Source organism: Embiotoca jacksoni, unplaced genomic scaffold, assembly GCF_022577435.1.
Source record: "Embiotoca jacksoni isolate LCO1_2020_lvr unplaced genomic scaffold, fEmbJac1.0.p SCAF_17, whole genome shotgun sequence".
NCBI classification, from domain to species: Eukaryota; Metazoa; Chordata; class Actinopteri; family Embiotocidae; genus Embiotoca; species Embiotoca jacksoni.
Window position 1 is genome coordinate 10,110,480 of NW_027185307.1, and position 17,464 is coordinate 10,127,943.

General features: G+C 39.5%; 2 protein-coding genes across 5 annotated transcripts; both read right to left on the reverse strand.

Annotated features, from left to right (window-relative positions):
• Positions 1 to 389: 389 nt before the first annotated feature.
• hnf4g (hepatocyte nuclear factor 4, gamma) lies at positions 390 to 13,242 on the reverse strand. 3 transcript variants are annotated; one of them, XM_069151540.1, is made up of 12 exons: positions 13,234 to 13,242; positions 7,911 to 8,016; positions 5,792 to 5,957; positions 5,317 to 5,411; positions 4,587 to 4,693; positions 4,286 to 4,435; positions 3,880 to 3,967; positions 3,276 to 3,428; positions 2,363 to 2,412; positions 1,925 to 2,111; positions 967 to 1,086; positions 390 to 569 (listed from the first exon to the last, which is right to left on the reverse strand). In XM_069151540.1, exons 1-12 carry the CDS (start codon positions 13,240 to 13,242, stop codon positions 448 to 450), a joined length of 1,353 nt encoding a protein of 450 aa, XP_069007641.1. In that variant the 3' UTR covers positions 390 to 447. The 3 variants fall into 3 exon arrangements, with proteins under 3 accessions (XP_069007641.1, XP_069007639.1, XP_069007640.1); XM_069151538.1 differs by lacking the exon at positions 13,234 to 13,242 and having other exon boundaries at positions 7,911 to 8,732; XM_069151539.1 differs by lacking the exon at positions 13,234 to 13,242 and having other exon boundaries at positions 5,792 to 5,953; positions 7,907 to 8,732.
• gpr141 (G protein-coupled receptor 141) lies at positions 12,260 to 15,549 on the reverse strand. Of its 2 annotated transcripts, none has more exons than XM_069151542.1 (2): positions 15,265 to 15,549; positions 12,260 to 14,229 (listed from the first exon to the last, which is right to left on the reverse strand). In XM_069151542.1, exon 2 carries the CDS (start codon positions 14,227 to 14,229, stop codon positions 13,291 to 13,293), a length of 939 nt encoding a protein of 312 aa, XP_069007643.1. In that variant the 5' UTR covers positions 15,265 to 15,549; the 3' UTR covers positions 12,260 to 13,290. The 2 variants fall into 2 exon arrangements, with proteins under 2 accessions (XP_069007643.1, XP_069007644.1); XM_069151543.1 differs by lacking the exon at positions 15,265 to 15,549 and adding an exon at positions 14,949 to 14,988.
• Positions 15,550 to 17,464: the final 1,915 nt, after the last annotated feature.

The window sequence follows — 17,464 nt, forward strand, 5'->3', positions numbered from 1 at the left end:
GTCAGACATGTTCAGAGCAGGTTTTAATGAAAACTCAATTTGGTACCAAAATTAGCGCCAAACTTCCATAGTGCTGCCTGATCACTGTACCCAGAGCTGTAAAACACCTTCTTTGATGCTAGGAACTAACCAAATGGGTGCGAAAGCAAAAAAATGATTTTCTGTCGAGGAAATCGGCATAATAACTGAGCTTAATTTAGTGCTGCCTTTGCGGCTGCAGGAAAATAGAGCCCTGAAAGTGCTGCACAAACTGTTGCAGCTTTAATTATGTCGAGGCTATTGTTGCAGCAACACCAGGAGTCACAGGAGGAGGAAGAAAGGTGGAGTCTAACCACAGACACTGAACATAGATTGCTTTCATAATTTGTATATCAGGACTGAGATGACGAACGGGGCAGCAGGGAAACTGATGTCACTTCAGATTCTTTGACATAGTGCAGGAAGGAGTCAGGGGTCTGTCTGTGTGGAAGGCAAAGGGCTGGCTGGAGGACAAACAGGCTGGGGAAAGTGTTTGTACATCTCCGAGGTAGGGCCATGTGGGGGCGATGGGATGGAAGTGTCTGGAGAGGCTGCAGGAAGAGAGACAGGGACAGGTTTATTTATCTGTTTATTCATTTGTAAATCAAGGGAAAGTAAGTGGCCTTGTGTGGACATTAGGTGGTGTAATAAGTGCAGTTTTTGTTTCCAAGTGAATGCATTCTGGCCAATACTTATTCATTCTGGTCATTCTGGTTAAAGCATTATTTATTACATTAAATGTTTTTTTCAGGATTTTATTTGATAAATTCCACTTAAGTTGATATGCACCTGGCATTTTTGTGACATTCCAGAGAGACAAATTGTACATCAACTTTGATGTTTCTTTGTGTGTGTCAGAGTGCTTGTCTCTGTAAATGTAGTTTGTGTTATTTGCATGCATGTTTCAGTGCGCTTGCTGCTGGTTCTCAGAATTGTCGGCAATCTTACCAATTTGTGGAGTGTGAACGACAGGCATGGTGCTAATGACCAGTGTGTGTCCAGTCACAGGGTCCTGGGCCAGCTGGGTGTGTGCTTGGTTGTGCAGGTGTGTGGCCTCTGATGTTAGCCCTGAACACAAAACACAGTGACTCATAAGTCAACTTTAATAGAATAGTGCTGGAGCTGAATGCCATCCAATGACAGAAAGATGTTTGAGTAAGTTGAGTTCAAATGTTTTGACATGAGGGATTGTTTCATGACTTCATACAAAATAGCTGAGAAATCTATGTATGTAAACATCATATTGGAAACATCATGTAGTTTATTTTCCTTAATTGTTTGGTTTCAAAATGTTAAGCATAAATTGCATCTGTTTTTGTTGAACATTGACATTACTAAATATAATATCAGATAAGCAGTATATGAATAACAGGGGCTTTTGCTGTTAATGTTGTTATTTTCTATGTGTATAAGATTCACATTCCAACAAGACGTTGGAAAATAACACAGATGCAGCTCTTTCTCAACACTGTCTTCTAAGCCAAGTTGTCATATTCTGCAGGGGTTATTTTAGCATGTGTGGCGAAACCTGCAAGATGTTTTTGGAGATGACTTTTTTGCTTTATACCCACACCTCATTTTAAGCCTGAGATGTCTGTCATAGCCCTCCTGAGTATATATTTGATGCATAGCTTTAACTTTCTTTATTTATACACATTTAGATATGTTTGCAGATGTCCCCAGCAGCATCTCACAGCCAGTTTGGTCTATTTCAGCTAATATATATATATATTTACCTGTTGTGTACAGCATATCTTGGAAAACTTTGCTGAGCATACTTTTCATTACCTACAATGCTTAACAATTCCACTGTTCACCACAAGTGTGTGTCCACTGGAAGTTCCGCTGAAGGTCACCCTATTTGTCTCTCTGCAGATTTACAAGCCCAGACATTGGCCAGTCTCACCTCCCAGCAGCATCTCGTGCAGCAGGTTGTCTATCTTAGCCAGGCCGCAGAGCTTAATGAACTGGAGCTGTTCGATCATCTGCCAGGTGATGCTCTGCAAGGTGGGCAGCAGGAGTAACAGCTCTCCAAAACGACCCCTGGAGTCATACTGACGGTCATTAATGTAGTCCTCTAGACTCATCTGAACCTGCACACAAACAGGCACGAGACCGAGTCCTTATCAGGGTAAGCACACTGCACAGTTGTCCTTGTTGACTGATTTATTGATGTCAAATGTGTAAAACTGTAATGTGAGACACATAGTGAGGCTAAAATTGAGGTTATGCTTAAAATCAAGACCTAGATGTTGATCGTTTACACAGTTGAAAATTTGAATGAAATTTTTTGGAAGAGGCTGCAGTTTTAGAATGAGCAAGAAAGGTCAAATGGTTGACCTACCTGCAGGCGCATGGCCTTAATCTTCGAAGGGTCCCGCAAAGACTTTGCATCTGCAGATTGGAAGGCAAAGCATGGAAGAGATGGATGCATTAAAGTAGGGAGGGATGGAGGATGGGATTGAAGGACAGGACAGATCAGGGATCGAATTGAGGATATGAGTGGAATTGATGGATTGATTATGGTCAAACTGGGGCATGAAGGCAAAATGAGGGGATTTAGTGCAGGGGGAGGAGAAGAGGGGCACAGGTAAGAGAAGATGGGGGCAGGGATTATGGTCACACTGGGCCAAGGAGACATAAAGAGGGGATGGAAGGATTGGGATCTAACTATGAGCGGAAATGTGGCTAGGGCACGTTGGATACTTTGGGGAAAGATGGAACTGGACAAAAACATGACAATATCGGATATATTTATAAAATATATTGACGGCTATTTAACTATTTTCCCCTTGTTTTGTTTTTCTATCTTTTATTTCCTTGTAACCCGAAACAGCTTCAAACAGCATTTAAAACGAGACACTTAACTTTTTTTCACATGTTAATTCATTTAATTTGTTCCAGCCCAATCATCGCATCATGATACAGTATGTATTGCCAGGATTGTCACCAATAGCAATATACTAGAAAAAAAAAAAATCACTTAACCGAGTGATCTTCCTCACTCTAATCGCAAGCAAAAAGCAGCCTTAATTTTCCTCTCTGAAAATCCCTGCTTTCCAAACTTTTCACTTGCTGTAACAAGCAGACAGATGTTTAGATTTTATATAATTGCAGTCAGCAATTCCAGGATAGAGAAGCAATGAGAACCAGTGAAGACTAAGATGTTTTTTTTTTTTAGCATATACTAACAGTACCTCTCAAATTAAACAATAGTTGCTGGGTTAATGTGCTAAATGTTACTTCTTAGTTATTACCTGGGTCAAAAAAGACAATAGCCTTGAGAGCTGCGTACTCGTTGTCGTCTATTTGGATATCCTGGAAGGGCTGGACCAGCTCATGCAGCACTCTGTTGGCTACCCGACATATCTCAGGTTCAGGGCTGTTTCTGTTGATGATGCAGCCGTTACCTGTCAACACAGTAGGTAGAGTCAGTGGCAGTGTTGAGAGGAGTTGACAGGTACTGGAAAGGTATGTGGGTGTGTACGAGGTGGGACGCTGGTGTGTGCTTGTGGGGGAGAGTAAGGGGAGGTTGTTGTAGCCTTGAGAGAAAGATACGTTTAATCTTGTCGACTTTTATTTGTCCTATTTAAAGATTTCAGTCAAGGCTGTGTGGGGGAAGGTCCTTAAGACGTATGGTCATAAAAAAACTATGCTTGAGTGTTTGGAGTTGACAAATCTGCTTTACAGTATAATGTTGGTACATGTCCCAGTAATGAGTAATGCCATTTACGAGACCCTTTTGAAGTCACACAGAAACAGAAAGGTTTTGTTAATCATTGTCAGCCTTCACACTCCAGTGCTGAGCCACTTGATTACACCGCACATAAACAAGACGCCATTCTAATGGTCAGTTTCTACCTAAAAGCAGGAAGTCCTTGAATGGCATTGACCTTCTGGCAACCCCGAGCAAGAGGTGTTCACCTGCGTGAGCCCTGAGCAAGCTCACCTGTGGACGGACACACACACACACACACACACACACACACACACACACACACACACACACACACACACACACACACACACACACAAAGTTAAACAAAGAACACAAACAATGTACCAATGCCATCTTTTCACGCTTACTTACATCGCACAAATGCCATACTTGTTGTGTAGTATTTAGTAGTCTCTGTAAGCTAATTCATTTCTTTAAATATTCATTATCTCCAGGTGTATTTATAAGTTGGTTCTTTTTCAAATCAAACAGACTCACTCACTCACTCGCTCTCACACCTACAGAGGCTGAACACGACCAACATCTTACCTGGTCATCCAGTGGCAGTTCTCCAAAGGCAGGAATATATTTGGCCCATTCCACCAACACCAATAACTGCTGTCTCATCGAATCACATAAATCCCCGACAGTGGCCGACTTCTGCTCTGATATGTCTGTTATTCCGACTGGAGCGGCGATCTGCAGGTGAAGAGAGTGAAAAAAATATGCTCATTTCTGTGAGCGACTGCAGTTTAGTCGCGCATGGCGTGTCTGCTGAGGAGGCTAACATCAGCTCACATACAGACACACACTAGTGTTAGAATAAGAAATTCATAAGAGGGTTCATCACCTGTTGGGACAATGATTCAGCTTGGGCCAAAATAGTAATGGGTGGTAGGTCTTGGGAGTCGGGGATACTTCTTCGGGAGCTGATCCGATCTCTCTCGTTCTGTACAGCTAAGATAAAACAGTTAAAGTTAGGATGATAAATCAAAAGGAATAGGAAGAAGACAGGACCATTTGCATTCATTATAAAAGTCAGCTCACTTTCAAATGGGAATAACCATGTGTTTTTAAGAATTCACTTAAATTGGTTTTCATCAGTGTCAAGAGTTGAGGAGGAGTGGGTTTTGGTGACAACTGGGAAGTTAATATGTAGGAAAATAGCCACACAGGCTGGCATCAGCAAGAGGAGTAAAACGTTAACTAGTTGCAATCCAGAACAACACGTTTGAATAACACATGATTAGGTGTCATAAAACTCTGTTCCAAGGTTATACCCCTCATAAATATACACACACACACACGAAGTAATCAGCTGTTTTATGACTATACCAATTTCAACCATCTTGAAGCAGCTTTCAGATTCTCCAAACAGTCTTTCCTTTACTGACACTTGTTTTAAACCTGTGCTGTCTCTCAGTGGTAAAAATGAACGTACACTACTAAATCGTTTTGGTTCTAAATTAACTTTTAGTACAGTTTGACTATTAAAGATTTTTTTTTTTTTTTTTTTTTGCTGATTAGGTAACAATTTAGAGTTCTCGACTTTCTGTCTTATTGGAGGGAGGTTTTCCTACCTTCTTTCTTCATGCCAGCTCTGAAGCATTTGTTGAGTCTGCAGAACCGACACTGGTTCCTCTTATCTTTGTCCACAACGCACTGTCTGCTGAACCTTCATTCACAATGATATACGTAGCTTTACAGATAAGTAGCACATAAGTAGCTTTACTGTAGCATACCATAATGTCATAAGAAATGCCACATGAAAAAGTACAAAACAATAAGATGTCATAAGGGAGCACATGTATAAAAGCATGTTTATGTGCACACTAATGCATGAACATTATGTAAACTGTCTTATCATTTCCATGCACTCACACATTTAACATTACTCTTGCAAGGTAAATGTCAACCATGTGTACAGTATCTCTCTTTAGTGAACATTATGTATACAGTATCTTTAGATGTGTATATGTCTGTTTGTTTATGCATGTTTTGTTTGTTTGCTGTTTGTGTTTATGTGTGCTCAAACAGTGTATCTTTCTGGTGTACCTGCAGGTGTAGACGTGGCTCTTGCGTATGGAGCGTCTGAAGAAGCCTTTACAACCATCACAGCTGGAGGCTCCGTAGTGTTTCCCTGTGGCCTTGTCTCCACAGATGGCACAGTTACTGCTGACCCCATCAGGACCAGGAATGCTCAGCTCTGTCGGCATGCTCTCTGAAACACAGAAAAACAATGACACAGGTAAATGTACATGCATGGGCACACACATACGTGTGCAAGGACACTCTCGTACATCTTTATATTATGACATTGGCAAAGTTACAACCCACCAAATAGCAGCAATGTATAATACATAAAGATAGCATCTTTCCATCTTTTGACTCATTTCAATGTTCTTAGGTCAGTACTTTAGTGTGCTATATAATACGTGGCTGCCTGTTGCAATGTCTTTTTTATATAGTACCTCTGGAGGCATGACAAAGCACGAAAATGTTCATACAAATAGTTGCTTTAATTATCCTGCGCATGAAGTCTACTCCTGAAATAATACGATCTTTACATGTTTTCAAATTTAATTCAATGTTATTTATATATCGTCAAATCACAACATAGGCCATCCCACTGGACTTTACATAGTAAGGTCGAGATCTCATGGTATAATAGAAAGAAACCCAACAATTCCCACATGAGCACTCTGCGATAGTGTGGAGGAAGAGCTCCCTTTTAATAGAAAGGTGAGAGAAAAGAACAGCATAGAGACAACAAACAATCAGCAATGGGAACATAGGTGGTAATTGCAGGCCAGACACATGCAGCTCCGGGGCCCAAGCTGAATTTCCCTAAATGTTCCTTATTATTATAATTTGTCTTAAACTGACAATAGCCACTTTTAACAGTTATACCCAGATCATAGTTGCTCAGAACAAAAACTGGAAGATTAATTATTGTCTGAGGTAAATCTAATTCAAACAGTTATTAGACGAATATTATAATAATTGAAGGAATATTATCGAAGAAAAAACATTAGTATTAAATCTAAACAAGTAAGTATGTTCCTTTTATATTACATGGAAATCAGGAAAAACAACAGTGTCGGTTCAATAACCAACAATATCAAACATTATTGTTTTTTATTTTTTACTGCCTTCTCTTTATTGTCCTCATCATTATAATCACAATCATTATCACCGGCAGCAGCAGCGTTACTGTAACAGAAATATTTATTGTTCAACTGAAGCCTACACAACAGGACACAACATGATCATATTGAAAATGTAAGAGCTCAAAATGCATAAACACATACGTTCAGATCCCTCAGTCTCACCCCAGGCAGCACCAATGTGAGATGAGTCAATGTTTGACTAACTTTCCGTTCACATGCTGAGGAGACATCGGTGTATCACTGAAATGTGTGCTTGCCCTTCAGTAAAATATCTTTATGACACATACCTGCAATTCTTGCACAAACAGTTTTATTTAACGTTCTGATTTCCTCCCATTGCACCCTGGACCCAGCCCTTCTCTTTCCCTCACAGCCAGACTTCCTCTTACACACATGTACATATATACAAGCAATAGGCAAATGGAATTTATTTCTCATGGTTGCTGTTAACTGGCAACTGGATACACGCACGATTGGCCAATATTAAAATGCCACAAGTTTCCCACCATCACTTAAAATATGCAAATGAAGCAAGTTATATAAAAAAACAAGTGTCCTCTTCCTGTAAAAAGCAACTTATTTGCCTTCAGCTACTCTCACTTTACTTCATTAGTGAAAGTCAAGTCTTACAAACCACTAACCACTCCTCCACATCCAGTCCTGAGGCTGATGACCCCATGCCAAGACCTTCTCCTTATGAGATGTTAATGCAGAAGCAACAGATTTGTAAATACACATCATTACCAGGCTCTTCTCCTTTCTCTGTCCACATAAAGCAATGCTGCAGGTGTTATTGTGGCAAATGCCTGTCCATTTATCTGTGTATCAGTGCTTATAAAGGAATGTGTGTGTGTGGATCTGTTTTATCTATACACTGCCATAACTTACGCGAGTGAGCCCATTATAACATGCACGCTGAAATACAAATAAATTGGCCAATTATGTGTCTGTATGTGCATGTTGTGTTTGTGTTTGTGGGTGCCTATTCATGCACACACACTTACCTCCTCCTCCATAAAGCACCACTGCATTCTCAAAGCCCAGAGTGCTGTATGAGGGATCCAGGCCTTCATAGTAGTTGGCTACTTCCATATCTAACAGAGATTTACTCTGAGGAGCAGGAGGATACTTCATTCCTGTTTCAACCCTCTCTTCTCCTCTCTTCTCTTCTCTTCTCTTCTCTTCTCTTCTCTTCTCTTCTCTTCTCTTCTCTTCTCTTCTCTTCTCTTCTCTTCTCTTCTCTTCTCTTCTCTTCTCTTCTCTTCTCTTCTCTTCTCTTCTCTTCTCTTCTCTTCTCTTCTCTTCTCTTCTCAGTTCACTCTAAAGTCACGCTGTCTCTTTTATTTCTATGCTCCTCTCTCTGTATCATCTCCTTCTTACAGACATGACAAGGGAGATCCCGAGCATGGGGGATCTATAATCCAATCTGATTGGGGCTTGAACAAGGAGAGGGGAGGAGCTGGGGCTAAGACTTCTCATCTTTTTATACCTTACTTATCTTTCCTTCTTGTTCACACTTATCACAGGAAAGAATAGATAGTAAAGGAGATACAGTATTTACCATATTTTCTCTTTCTCTGTACCTCTCTTTTACACCATGTAAGACTTCATGTATAAGTGTATGAGCTTGTGTTTGTTGCATGTTGCTTGTTGCATGTATCTGCATTCACGATAGGGTTTTGATATTACAGACACATATATTTATGAATGTGTGTGTGTGTGTGTGTGTGTGTGTGTGTGTGTGTGTGTGTGTGTGTGTGTGTGTGTGTGTGTGTGTGTGTGTGTGTGTGTGTGTGTGTGTGTGTGTGTGTGTGTGTATGTTTGTGTGTGTGGGTCCTTCCCAGGTTTCCTAATCTAATCAATAGTGGAGTAATAGCACCACCACCTCAGCAGAAATAAACTATAAAGGCACAAACACTGATAACATCCATGAACTCTTCTCACAAACACACTCCTTGGGTTTACATCCAGTCTGCCCTTTATTACTGTACATATTACATATTTACTGACCACCTCCTGTTGAAAATCCAGTGTTTTTACTTATATTTAAGATTGTAAAACTTTCCCACAGCATTATTTTTAAATAGTTTATTGTGGGTTTAATTTTAAAACATGGATGGATCGCAGTTTAATTTTTACTGTTTATGATCTCATAACCGTGAATTACAACATTTCTACAGCTTGAGATTGATAAGAATTGGCTGATAAACTGGCTGATAAACTTATAGCATCTTTGTTTTTCCCTTCAGGACATTTCTTTCAGCTGTCATACTAATGTAAAAATAGACCAAATTCCGTGTGTGGAAGAGAGGTAGAGGACTTCAAAAGTCAAAAATAAAAGTTAAAGAGTTGTCAGCAAGCTCCTTTTCCTCCTCGTTTGAGTGCAGGGATGTTATAAACACCCTCTAAATTACCACCATGGCATAAACCAGTTAAAATGTCCCTACCACACCCATTTTACATCGGGGGTTGCATTGCACTAAATCTTATTGTTTGTAATCAGTTTGGGGAATTGTGCTAGAGAAGGCCATAAATGATAAGAGGCAGTATTATGGGAGATTTGATGCCCTACATCAGTAATGAGTGGGCCAATCAGAGAAGCACAGAGTAGCTCTGTGAGCACACATGAGGATAACATATTTGTCACTTTAGGCACCGTACATCAGAATGCTCATTATCACAGACTACTGACTGAAAAGAAAAAGCTATTAGTGTTTGATCACAAGCTAATAACATATATATTAGTAAATAATGAAGGCTGGAATAAAAGGGTTAAGAAACACAAGTAAGACAGAGAGAGGGAGAAGTGATAGAGAGAATACATTTTAACCAGGCTATATATGGTCAGGCATCCTGACTCATCAAGTTTGTGTAGAGTGGAGAAGAATTTACTCTTTACAATCACCTCAAAATTTAAGCTGCAGCAGCATTAAAGTCGAATTAGAGATTGTGATATAGACTTGTAAGTATGAAGACATATGGGATCAATGAGGGTAGTTTTTTAACAAAGTTCATTGTGCTTTTAGCCATCTAGACAAACACAATATCAGAAAAAAAGAATTCAATATTCACTGAAAAGTAAAACATTTTCCTCCATAGCGTCTTATGAACAGGCTAAAAGCTCTAAAAAGCTCTTTTTAGCCTCACCCTCCACTCTTATGTGGAAGGACAACAAGCATAGCGATACAAATCTTTTCTGTTCTACATCTCGAATACTTAACAAAACCTAAGTGACACCTGGGTGAAATTAGAATATTACAAACAGTGAAGTTCAGCTTCTCATGTTCTCTTAGATTGTTAATTTTATTTAACTCACATATGTACTGAAAACATATCCAACCTCTTGTCAAAGCCATAACGTAAAAGCTAAATTACTCTAAAATTAGTGACTAAACGTGAATAAAATTCTAAAACGATTTTTGATGCACTCGTAAAAAATAGTTAAAATAATAAACAGCATTATGGTTTCTTCCAGGACATGACTGAGAAAACTTGCAACTGCCTAGCAACGAAAAGCTCTCTGCAGCCATAAAACCCAGTGCTGAGAGGCTATCTCTGTGTGAACTGGCCATAATACTGTCTCCTTTATTTAGACTGGAGGTTTTAATAGTCTGAGATGATGATTAGCCACCCAACTCACTCTGGTAATCCCCTACTTTCTGATACCTGGACGACAGTAAACCACTGCTATGATATTATTTGTGGATAAAAACATGAAATACAGAATCAACACTTTACAGTAGGGAGTTTACTCAAATTTCAGAGTAATAAACAGGCTCAGAAAACTTTCAATTTCCCCATGTGTCTTTGGACTGTAAACAATATAAATAGGGTTAACATGATTAAAATGTGAGGCACTCCAGTGCTAAGTCACTACATCCTCAAAACCAACTCTCTGAATGTCTCAGCAAAACTTCACTACGACAGGAACGAACTTACTTGAAGTGTGTTGTTTGGATTGTATTTTATTGAACTAGTGTCTTCTGTTTTGTGTATTGTGTCCATTGCATATTCTATTTATTTAGCAGAATTGGCCAAAGCTAGAAGTAGTCCGAAAGATCTTAAAAGGAACTAATTAACTAAAGCTAAAATACGTAGTGGAGTACAAAGTACAATATTTGCCTCAAAAATTTTGTAGAGGGGAAGTATATATATATATATATATATATATATGTAAATACTTAATTTGTACTTAAGAACAGAACTTAGTCATGTAGGCTACTTACATTCCACTACGGGCCAGAAGTGTAACACGCACATTGACAAAAAGGGCTGGCAGGAATAAAAAAAAGTTTGAGCCTCTTTCAACTGAAGGCGTGGATGTCATTTCCCTGTTACAGTGATTACAGAAATGATATCATTTTAACTGGACATTATTTAAATCATATGACTGGATACATTTTTTTGTGGTAGTAGCAGTAGTAGTGTATCAGAGGAGAAAAACACAATTTGAATGGATTATAACCTTCCTGCTTGGCAACGTATTGCTTGTGTTACCCATTATGTCCTTGTGCAGATGAAATAGGTTATCACATAATCTTTACAGCACAGCAATGCGTGACAAAGTGAGTCTTTCTTATCTGTTTTCAGAAAAAGCTGCCTGCAGACTGAGAAGTGAACTCTGGTTACAAGACATATAGCAGCAGCTACAGTGTGTGTGAATGAGTCCCACCATTACCACCAAAATACAAAAGCACGTGATGTAGAACAAGTTTGAAAACTTCCTCAAAAAAATGCTAAAAGGAAAGTCTCATGTCCTGAACAGAAGCAACAACACATTTTAACATTCAAACTCCTCTTATTCCAATCCAATTTATTTTGTATTTCAATGGCATAGGCTGAACAAGAAAAGTTAGACTTACCTTTGTTTCTGCTTCCGCCTGGGACGTGCATTTGTCCCCATGCACCGCTGTACTCCGATAGTGAGTGGCCCTCCGTGTGCCTTTTGCCTAAATGACACTGAGCATGGGAAAATGGTGAAAAGTGTTCGACAACATTAAAAAAGGGAAGGTTAGAGAGCTGAGCGGCCTATAATTCATGTAGCGACACATTGGATGGCGCCAACATAGCCCTGTCATTAGATCGATTTACTAAACAAACTCAAACTAGGGTGGGGATGTTAAACAGTAACCCAGCGCCATAAAAACTAAAAGGGAAAGATCACCAGGTGTGTGTGTGTGTGTGTGTGTGTGTGTGTGTGTGTGTGTGTGTGTGTGTGTGTGTGTGTGTGTGTGTGTGTGTGTGTGTATCACGCAGGGCCTCTAACACCCCCTCTGAGGGCAGAGGGTTGGGAGATCCAAGAGGTTTGAGGTAATGTTTCACAAAATAATGAGAGAAGAGTAATGGTTTTAGATATTTATTTCTCTTCTCATCTATAACGCCAAACACTTGAGCTATGTACACAGTGGTAAAGTGTTAGCAAATACAGTCAAATATGTTTATTCATTTCCACTCACATGCCTTTCACGTGAAATTACTAGATGAAAAATTAGCCTGAACCTCCAATTTCCTAATCTAACATCTACAAATTTCAAGCTTGAAGCCTGTGTAGTATAAACACACACCAGCAGATGGCAAGAGTCGATTCATTCTGAGTTTAAAGAAAGCTAGGGATATCTTTGATCTTTCTGTCTTAAGAAAATTACCAAAACAGGATATTGTACAAACAAAAATACAAATAAATACAAAATACAAATAAATGGTGATGACATAAGTTCCAAAAAAGATGAATAAAAAGGCACTAATTATTGTTCTAAGAGGATTTTAAAGCAATATTTTAACTCGTCTCTATTTATAAAACAGCATCAAAAACTGTACAGGCAATCAAGAACAATAAAGTCATATGAAGTAACCCACTCACCCCCACCCCACACACACATTCACACACACGCTGCCCTGAAATTGGGTCGTGTTTACCCGTGTTCACGAGAAAAGTCTGCACGAAGCCTCTTGAGGTATTCACAACCATGGACCTCAGAAATCTTCTGAAGGTTTTGAGTTTAGGACTTGTGACATGTTGTGACATTTTCAGAAATGGCAAAGGCCATGTAATGGAATTTTTCATCAAATGGTGAGTTAATATAGGCTATTGTAATTTTTTTGTATCGAGTTTTTCTAAGTGATTTACTGTTGATGTTCCCAACGGCCTGATCTTCCTCCTCTGTCATCATGCCTTTGCATTTCCTACATTACTTTACCCATCTACGAGCTTGCTAAATTGTTAGCCTCTGTGGATCGTTGCCCAACAGCAGTGTCCTCACAACTTCGATACGTGATGGTGAAAGTGTACCATGCTCACAACTTCCTATGTAATAACCCCAAGCTCACAAGTTTCATTTGAAGGCAGCAACACACAAACACACACACTCTTTGTACCAACAATTTTCAAATAGCCCTTCCTGAGGAGCATATGTTGCAGGTTCTCCTCCCCAAGAAAGTGAGCATGTCCAAACAATTAAAAGTAGTCAGACTCAGAAACACCTCGTTGATGTTCTGCAGTTCAATGTCCTCCAAGTAAAACAGACGGAAAATGTGGTAGGGAATGAAGCAGACCACCATGATTAGAGCAAAGCACAGGCTCTTCAGCTGAGCCGCGAAGTCCTGCTGAGAGGTGCATCCCTGGCGATGCTTCCGGTATAAAATCCATAGAACATTGGCTTGAAGGGCTGTCAACACGATGGATATCAATATAATCAAGATGCTGGTGATGTAGTTGAAGACCTTGGTGGACTCTATGCTCTTTCCAAAATCGAAGCAACGTGGAGTGCCGTTTATTTTTGGTCCCTCTTTTTTTTTGCCATAGATAAAATAGATGATACAAGGGACTATGACAATCACAACAATCCAAACCAAAGCACTGGCAAGGAGAGCATGATTCCTCCGGAAAGATACCACTGGCTCTGCTTTGTGGTAGAATGTCAACAGGCGGGTGATGAGGATGATCACATAGAGGACAAAAGACATGTACATGTGGATGTGGATCATGCTGCTGACCATTTTACACCACTCATGGCTCAGCTTCCATTCATGACCCGCGTAGTAGTAAATTCTAAAGGGCACCGTGAGGAGAAAGATGAAGTGAGCAAAGATCAGGTTGAGTACGGCGATGGAGGTGGCGGAAGTTGTGCTGGATTTCATGATGTGCATCATCAGGCTCAGGCTAATGGTACCGCAGATCAGAACCACAGAGTAGATGGCCAGGAGGGGTGTGTGGTAGTCATCAGCGGTTTTATTTGATGAATTTGTGGTGTTGAGTAAGGAGCTTGTGGTCATCATGAAACTTATGGTTGTAGATAGTGTGCTCTGTGCTCCTGTGGAAGCCATCTTAAACAGAGAAAGAAAGGAAAGGGGAGGAATTGACACATAGAGATGGAAAGATTCAGTTAGTAAATAGGTCATTCCTGTGTCTAAAACTGCATACTTCCCTTTGTACTCTTACATGTTAGTATACTTTCTAGTGTAGTACGTGAATTTTGACAGGTTACTGTTGTCTCAAATTGATCACTGCCGTTCTGCACTTACTGGAAATGACAGTTACATTTGAATACATCACCTGCCTACATATCTGCAGCTTTATATGAATGTGTTTTCATGCTCTTTCATGGCTTCTGTCCAACAACAGTATAGTGTCATTTAGTGAAAAATAAATACTTTTGTGTGGACATGAAACTGTATTTGAATAAGGCTGGACTCTGCAACAAGTGCGGCTTCTCAAGTCAGAAATTAGTTTGGTGGGTCCTTCCTTTTCACTACATAGCCACAATGGCTACCGTTTAGAGTGACAAGTGTCCCGTGTTTCACACTCAGTTTGTGCACTGGTACCAGTACACCATCTAGGTTCTTATAGTACACTGCATGTTTCCATACTTGACATTGAAAATGCACATTTTCACTCAAAATAGTAAGTGTAAGTACACAAGTATGCGATTTCAGTTGAAGCCCAAGGCATGGTAAAAGACAGATTTAACAGAAATAGATAGAAGATAGAGAAAATATGTCAGTAAACTTATTCTCAGGCCTTAGAGACCCCGCATTATATTTACCTCTTTTACGTCCTTTACTGATGTCACAGTTTGTGTTTTGTCATATTCAACTTCATAATCCAAATTGAGACATTGCCCAGAATAAAATTGTACTCTGACATGCTGCTTTGGATGTTTTCAGGAAATAAAACTAAAACTAAACAGCCACATAACAAACCAATAACCACAGGAAGAAAACTGCTGTATTGGAAGGGTTAAGAAATAAAGTTATTGTTACTCACGGCCGCAGCAGTCAAGAGAAAAACGCTGCAATGGAAATAGTACGACTAAATAATTCAAAATCCAAACCAGAGAGTTTACTCATAAACTTACTTACCTTTTAGTCAAAGTAGAACTAGCTGCCGAGTGCTCTTATGTGCCAAAATAAAGTATGAAAGAATGTGCCTATCCTTTACATAATATCACACCAGCTCCATCAAAGCAATAGCTTGGTTTTGACAATGTTGGTGAGCATGAGGGGTGTATCTAAGAAATAAATGTGTGTCTGTTCCTGCTTGGTGGCGTGTGTGTATGCTTGTGTGTGTATGTGTTCATGGCCGAATGTGTGCCAACTCTCAGTAGAAGAGGAGGATATGAAAAATAGCTGTATGTGTGTGCGTTGTCAGAAACCACCGGACACTTTTGCATATCTGTCTGTGCTCTGTCAGAAACAGGAGGTGACTGCAAATGTGAGCACAACCACACAGCTGGTTGCTTCCTTTTTTCTGGTCACCCCTGTTTACGCACTCTGACTGTTTGCAATATACAATGGAACATAGGTCATTTAAATGTGATGAGGTCCTGTAAGATGAATCACTTATAGATTCCTTAACCAGAGGAACATAGAAAAAGGATGTTTGGGTGCAATACGGAAGTAATGATGTACTGTCACAAATTATCTTTTGTACTTTCCCCATTTTGATATCAGAGGACTAAACAGTATTTTTTTGTAATAATGAAGTGCCATACCATTACAGCATCTGCTTCTCTAGAAAGACAAATGTTGCACATTTGATGGATGTAAATTATGCTACTTAATTTTAGCATTGGATTCCAAAGATGTTGTGCTTTTTACTTGAATAACCAAATTCATTAATATATTTTATCTCTTGTAATGTGAGTCTCAATAAACCAACCGCAGGTAGTATAAACTCCATGCATGCAAACCTCCTATTCAGTTGACTGTTATACTATCTTCTTAAAGGATTGGCTACTTGAAAAGAGAAGAAGTGAATCAGGATGTGGTGATACAGGCTGTGATGTTGACAGATGTGTGAACAGCATGCATAACAAATAGACACTGCAACTCAAGTTGAACAGATGTGAACAGAAAAACACTTCACTGAATTTCCCAACTCATTTCAAGCCCCCATACAATCACCCTAACCCTTAATATTTTTTGTTAAGTCTTGTGACCGTCCCATTGTTGAAAAAGCTATTTCTTCATGTCGTGTTTAAGTATACCACCATGTAAACACTGTTTCAAAGAGGATCAAATGTTTGCTTGTTTAAATATGTCAAAAAAGTCAACAGTGGGACGGTCACATGACTTAACAAAAATATGAATCGACGTAACATTATTGTGTAGAAAACGTAGGTCCACCTTCAGCAGATTGTATTACGCCTGTTAGCACAGATAACTTCTTGTAGGCGTGTTGCATATTATGCACCAATCGCTGATATCAGCTTGCTGTAATATGTAACCACTCATCTATAAAAAAAATATTTTAGCTGCAAGATGTTTGGACGCTTTCTTGCATGTATTGTTTGTGACACATCCCGCACAACTTTTCAATGGGATCCAAATGTGCATTTTTTTTTTTTCCTCTTGATGTGGCCATTGGATAATGCTCCATTTACTTCTTCTTTTTGAGACATTCCTTGGTGGATTTAGTAATGTGCTTAGGATCCTTGTCCTCTTGAAAGATCCAGTTCTGGTTAAATTTCAACTTTCGGACAGATGGCCACACAGCATTTCACAGTTGTTACAAGGTTCTGCTTCTGAAAGTTGTCTTTGGTTTGCACTAAAGATGTCTGCTGTTACTGTGACCAAACAACTCTAACTTTGATTTGTCTGTCGAGAGCACATTATTGCTAAAGGCCTGGTCTTCGCCTATGTTAAATGGCAAACTGTAGTACTGCTCTCATGGACTGTGACACATCTTCTATGCAGGTCAAATTTATGCAGTCTGTTTTTGATTATAGAAGCATGCACCTTGGCAGAAACATTTGCAAGAGTTACTGCAGATTCTGCGATGAAATGTTAGTGTTGAAACTTCTGCTCTTGGATTGAATTTGCCGTGGTGGCTAATCCTGGAAAAACTGACAGTTGTCAGAAATTTACTTCATGTGTAGATGCTTTTCCTCACAGTGGAATAATTCATTTTGAATAATGTGTAAATCTTCTTTTAATCCGTTGCGGGAGTCACAGGAACCCACAACCTTTTTTCTGAGGGCCTTTGGGAACTCTTTAGATCTTGGCATGATGACACCCCTCACTCAAAAAACAAAGAGAACAGCAGTCCCTCAATGTGTGA

Bases quoted from the DNA above. Each gene is read 5' to 3' on its own strand.
- hnf4g (XM_069151538.1), bottom strand. From the start codon at position 8,040: ATGAAGTATCCTCCTGCTCCTCAGAGTAAATCTCTGTTAGATATGGAA. The intron at 5,412-5,791 runs GTACACCAGAAA...TTGTGAATGAAG, and splicing joins AGCCACGTCTACACCTGCAG to GTTCAGCAGACAGTGCGTTG. The intron at 3,429-3,879 runs GTAGAAACTGAC...CTGTGTTGACAG, and splicing joins CAAGGACTTCCTGCTTTTAG to GTAACGGCTGCATCATCAAC.
- gpr141 (XM_069151542.1), bottom strand. From the start codon at position 14,229: ATGGCTTCCACAGGAGCACAGAGCACACTATCTACAACCATAAGTTTC.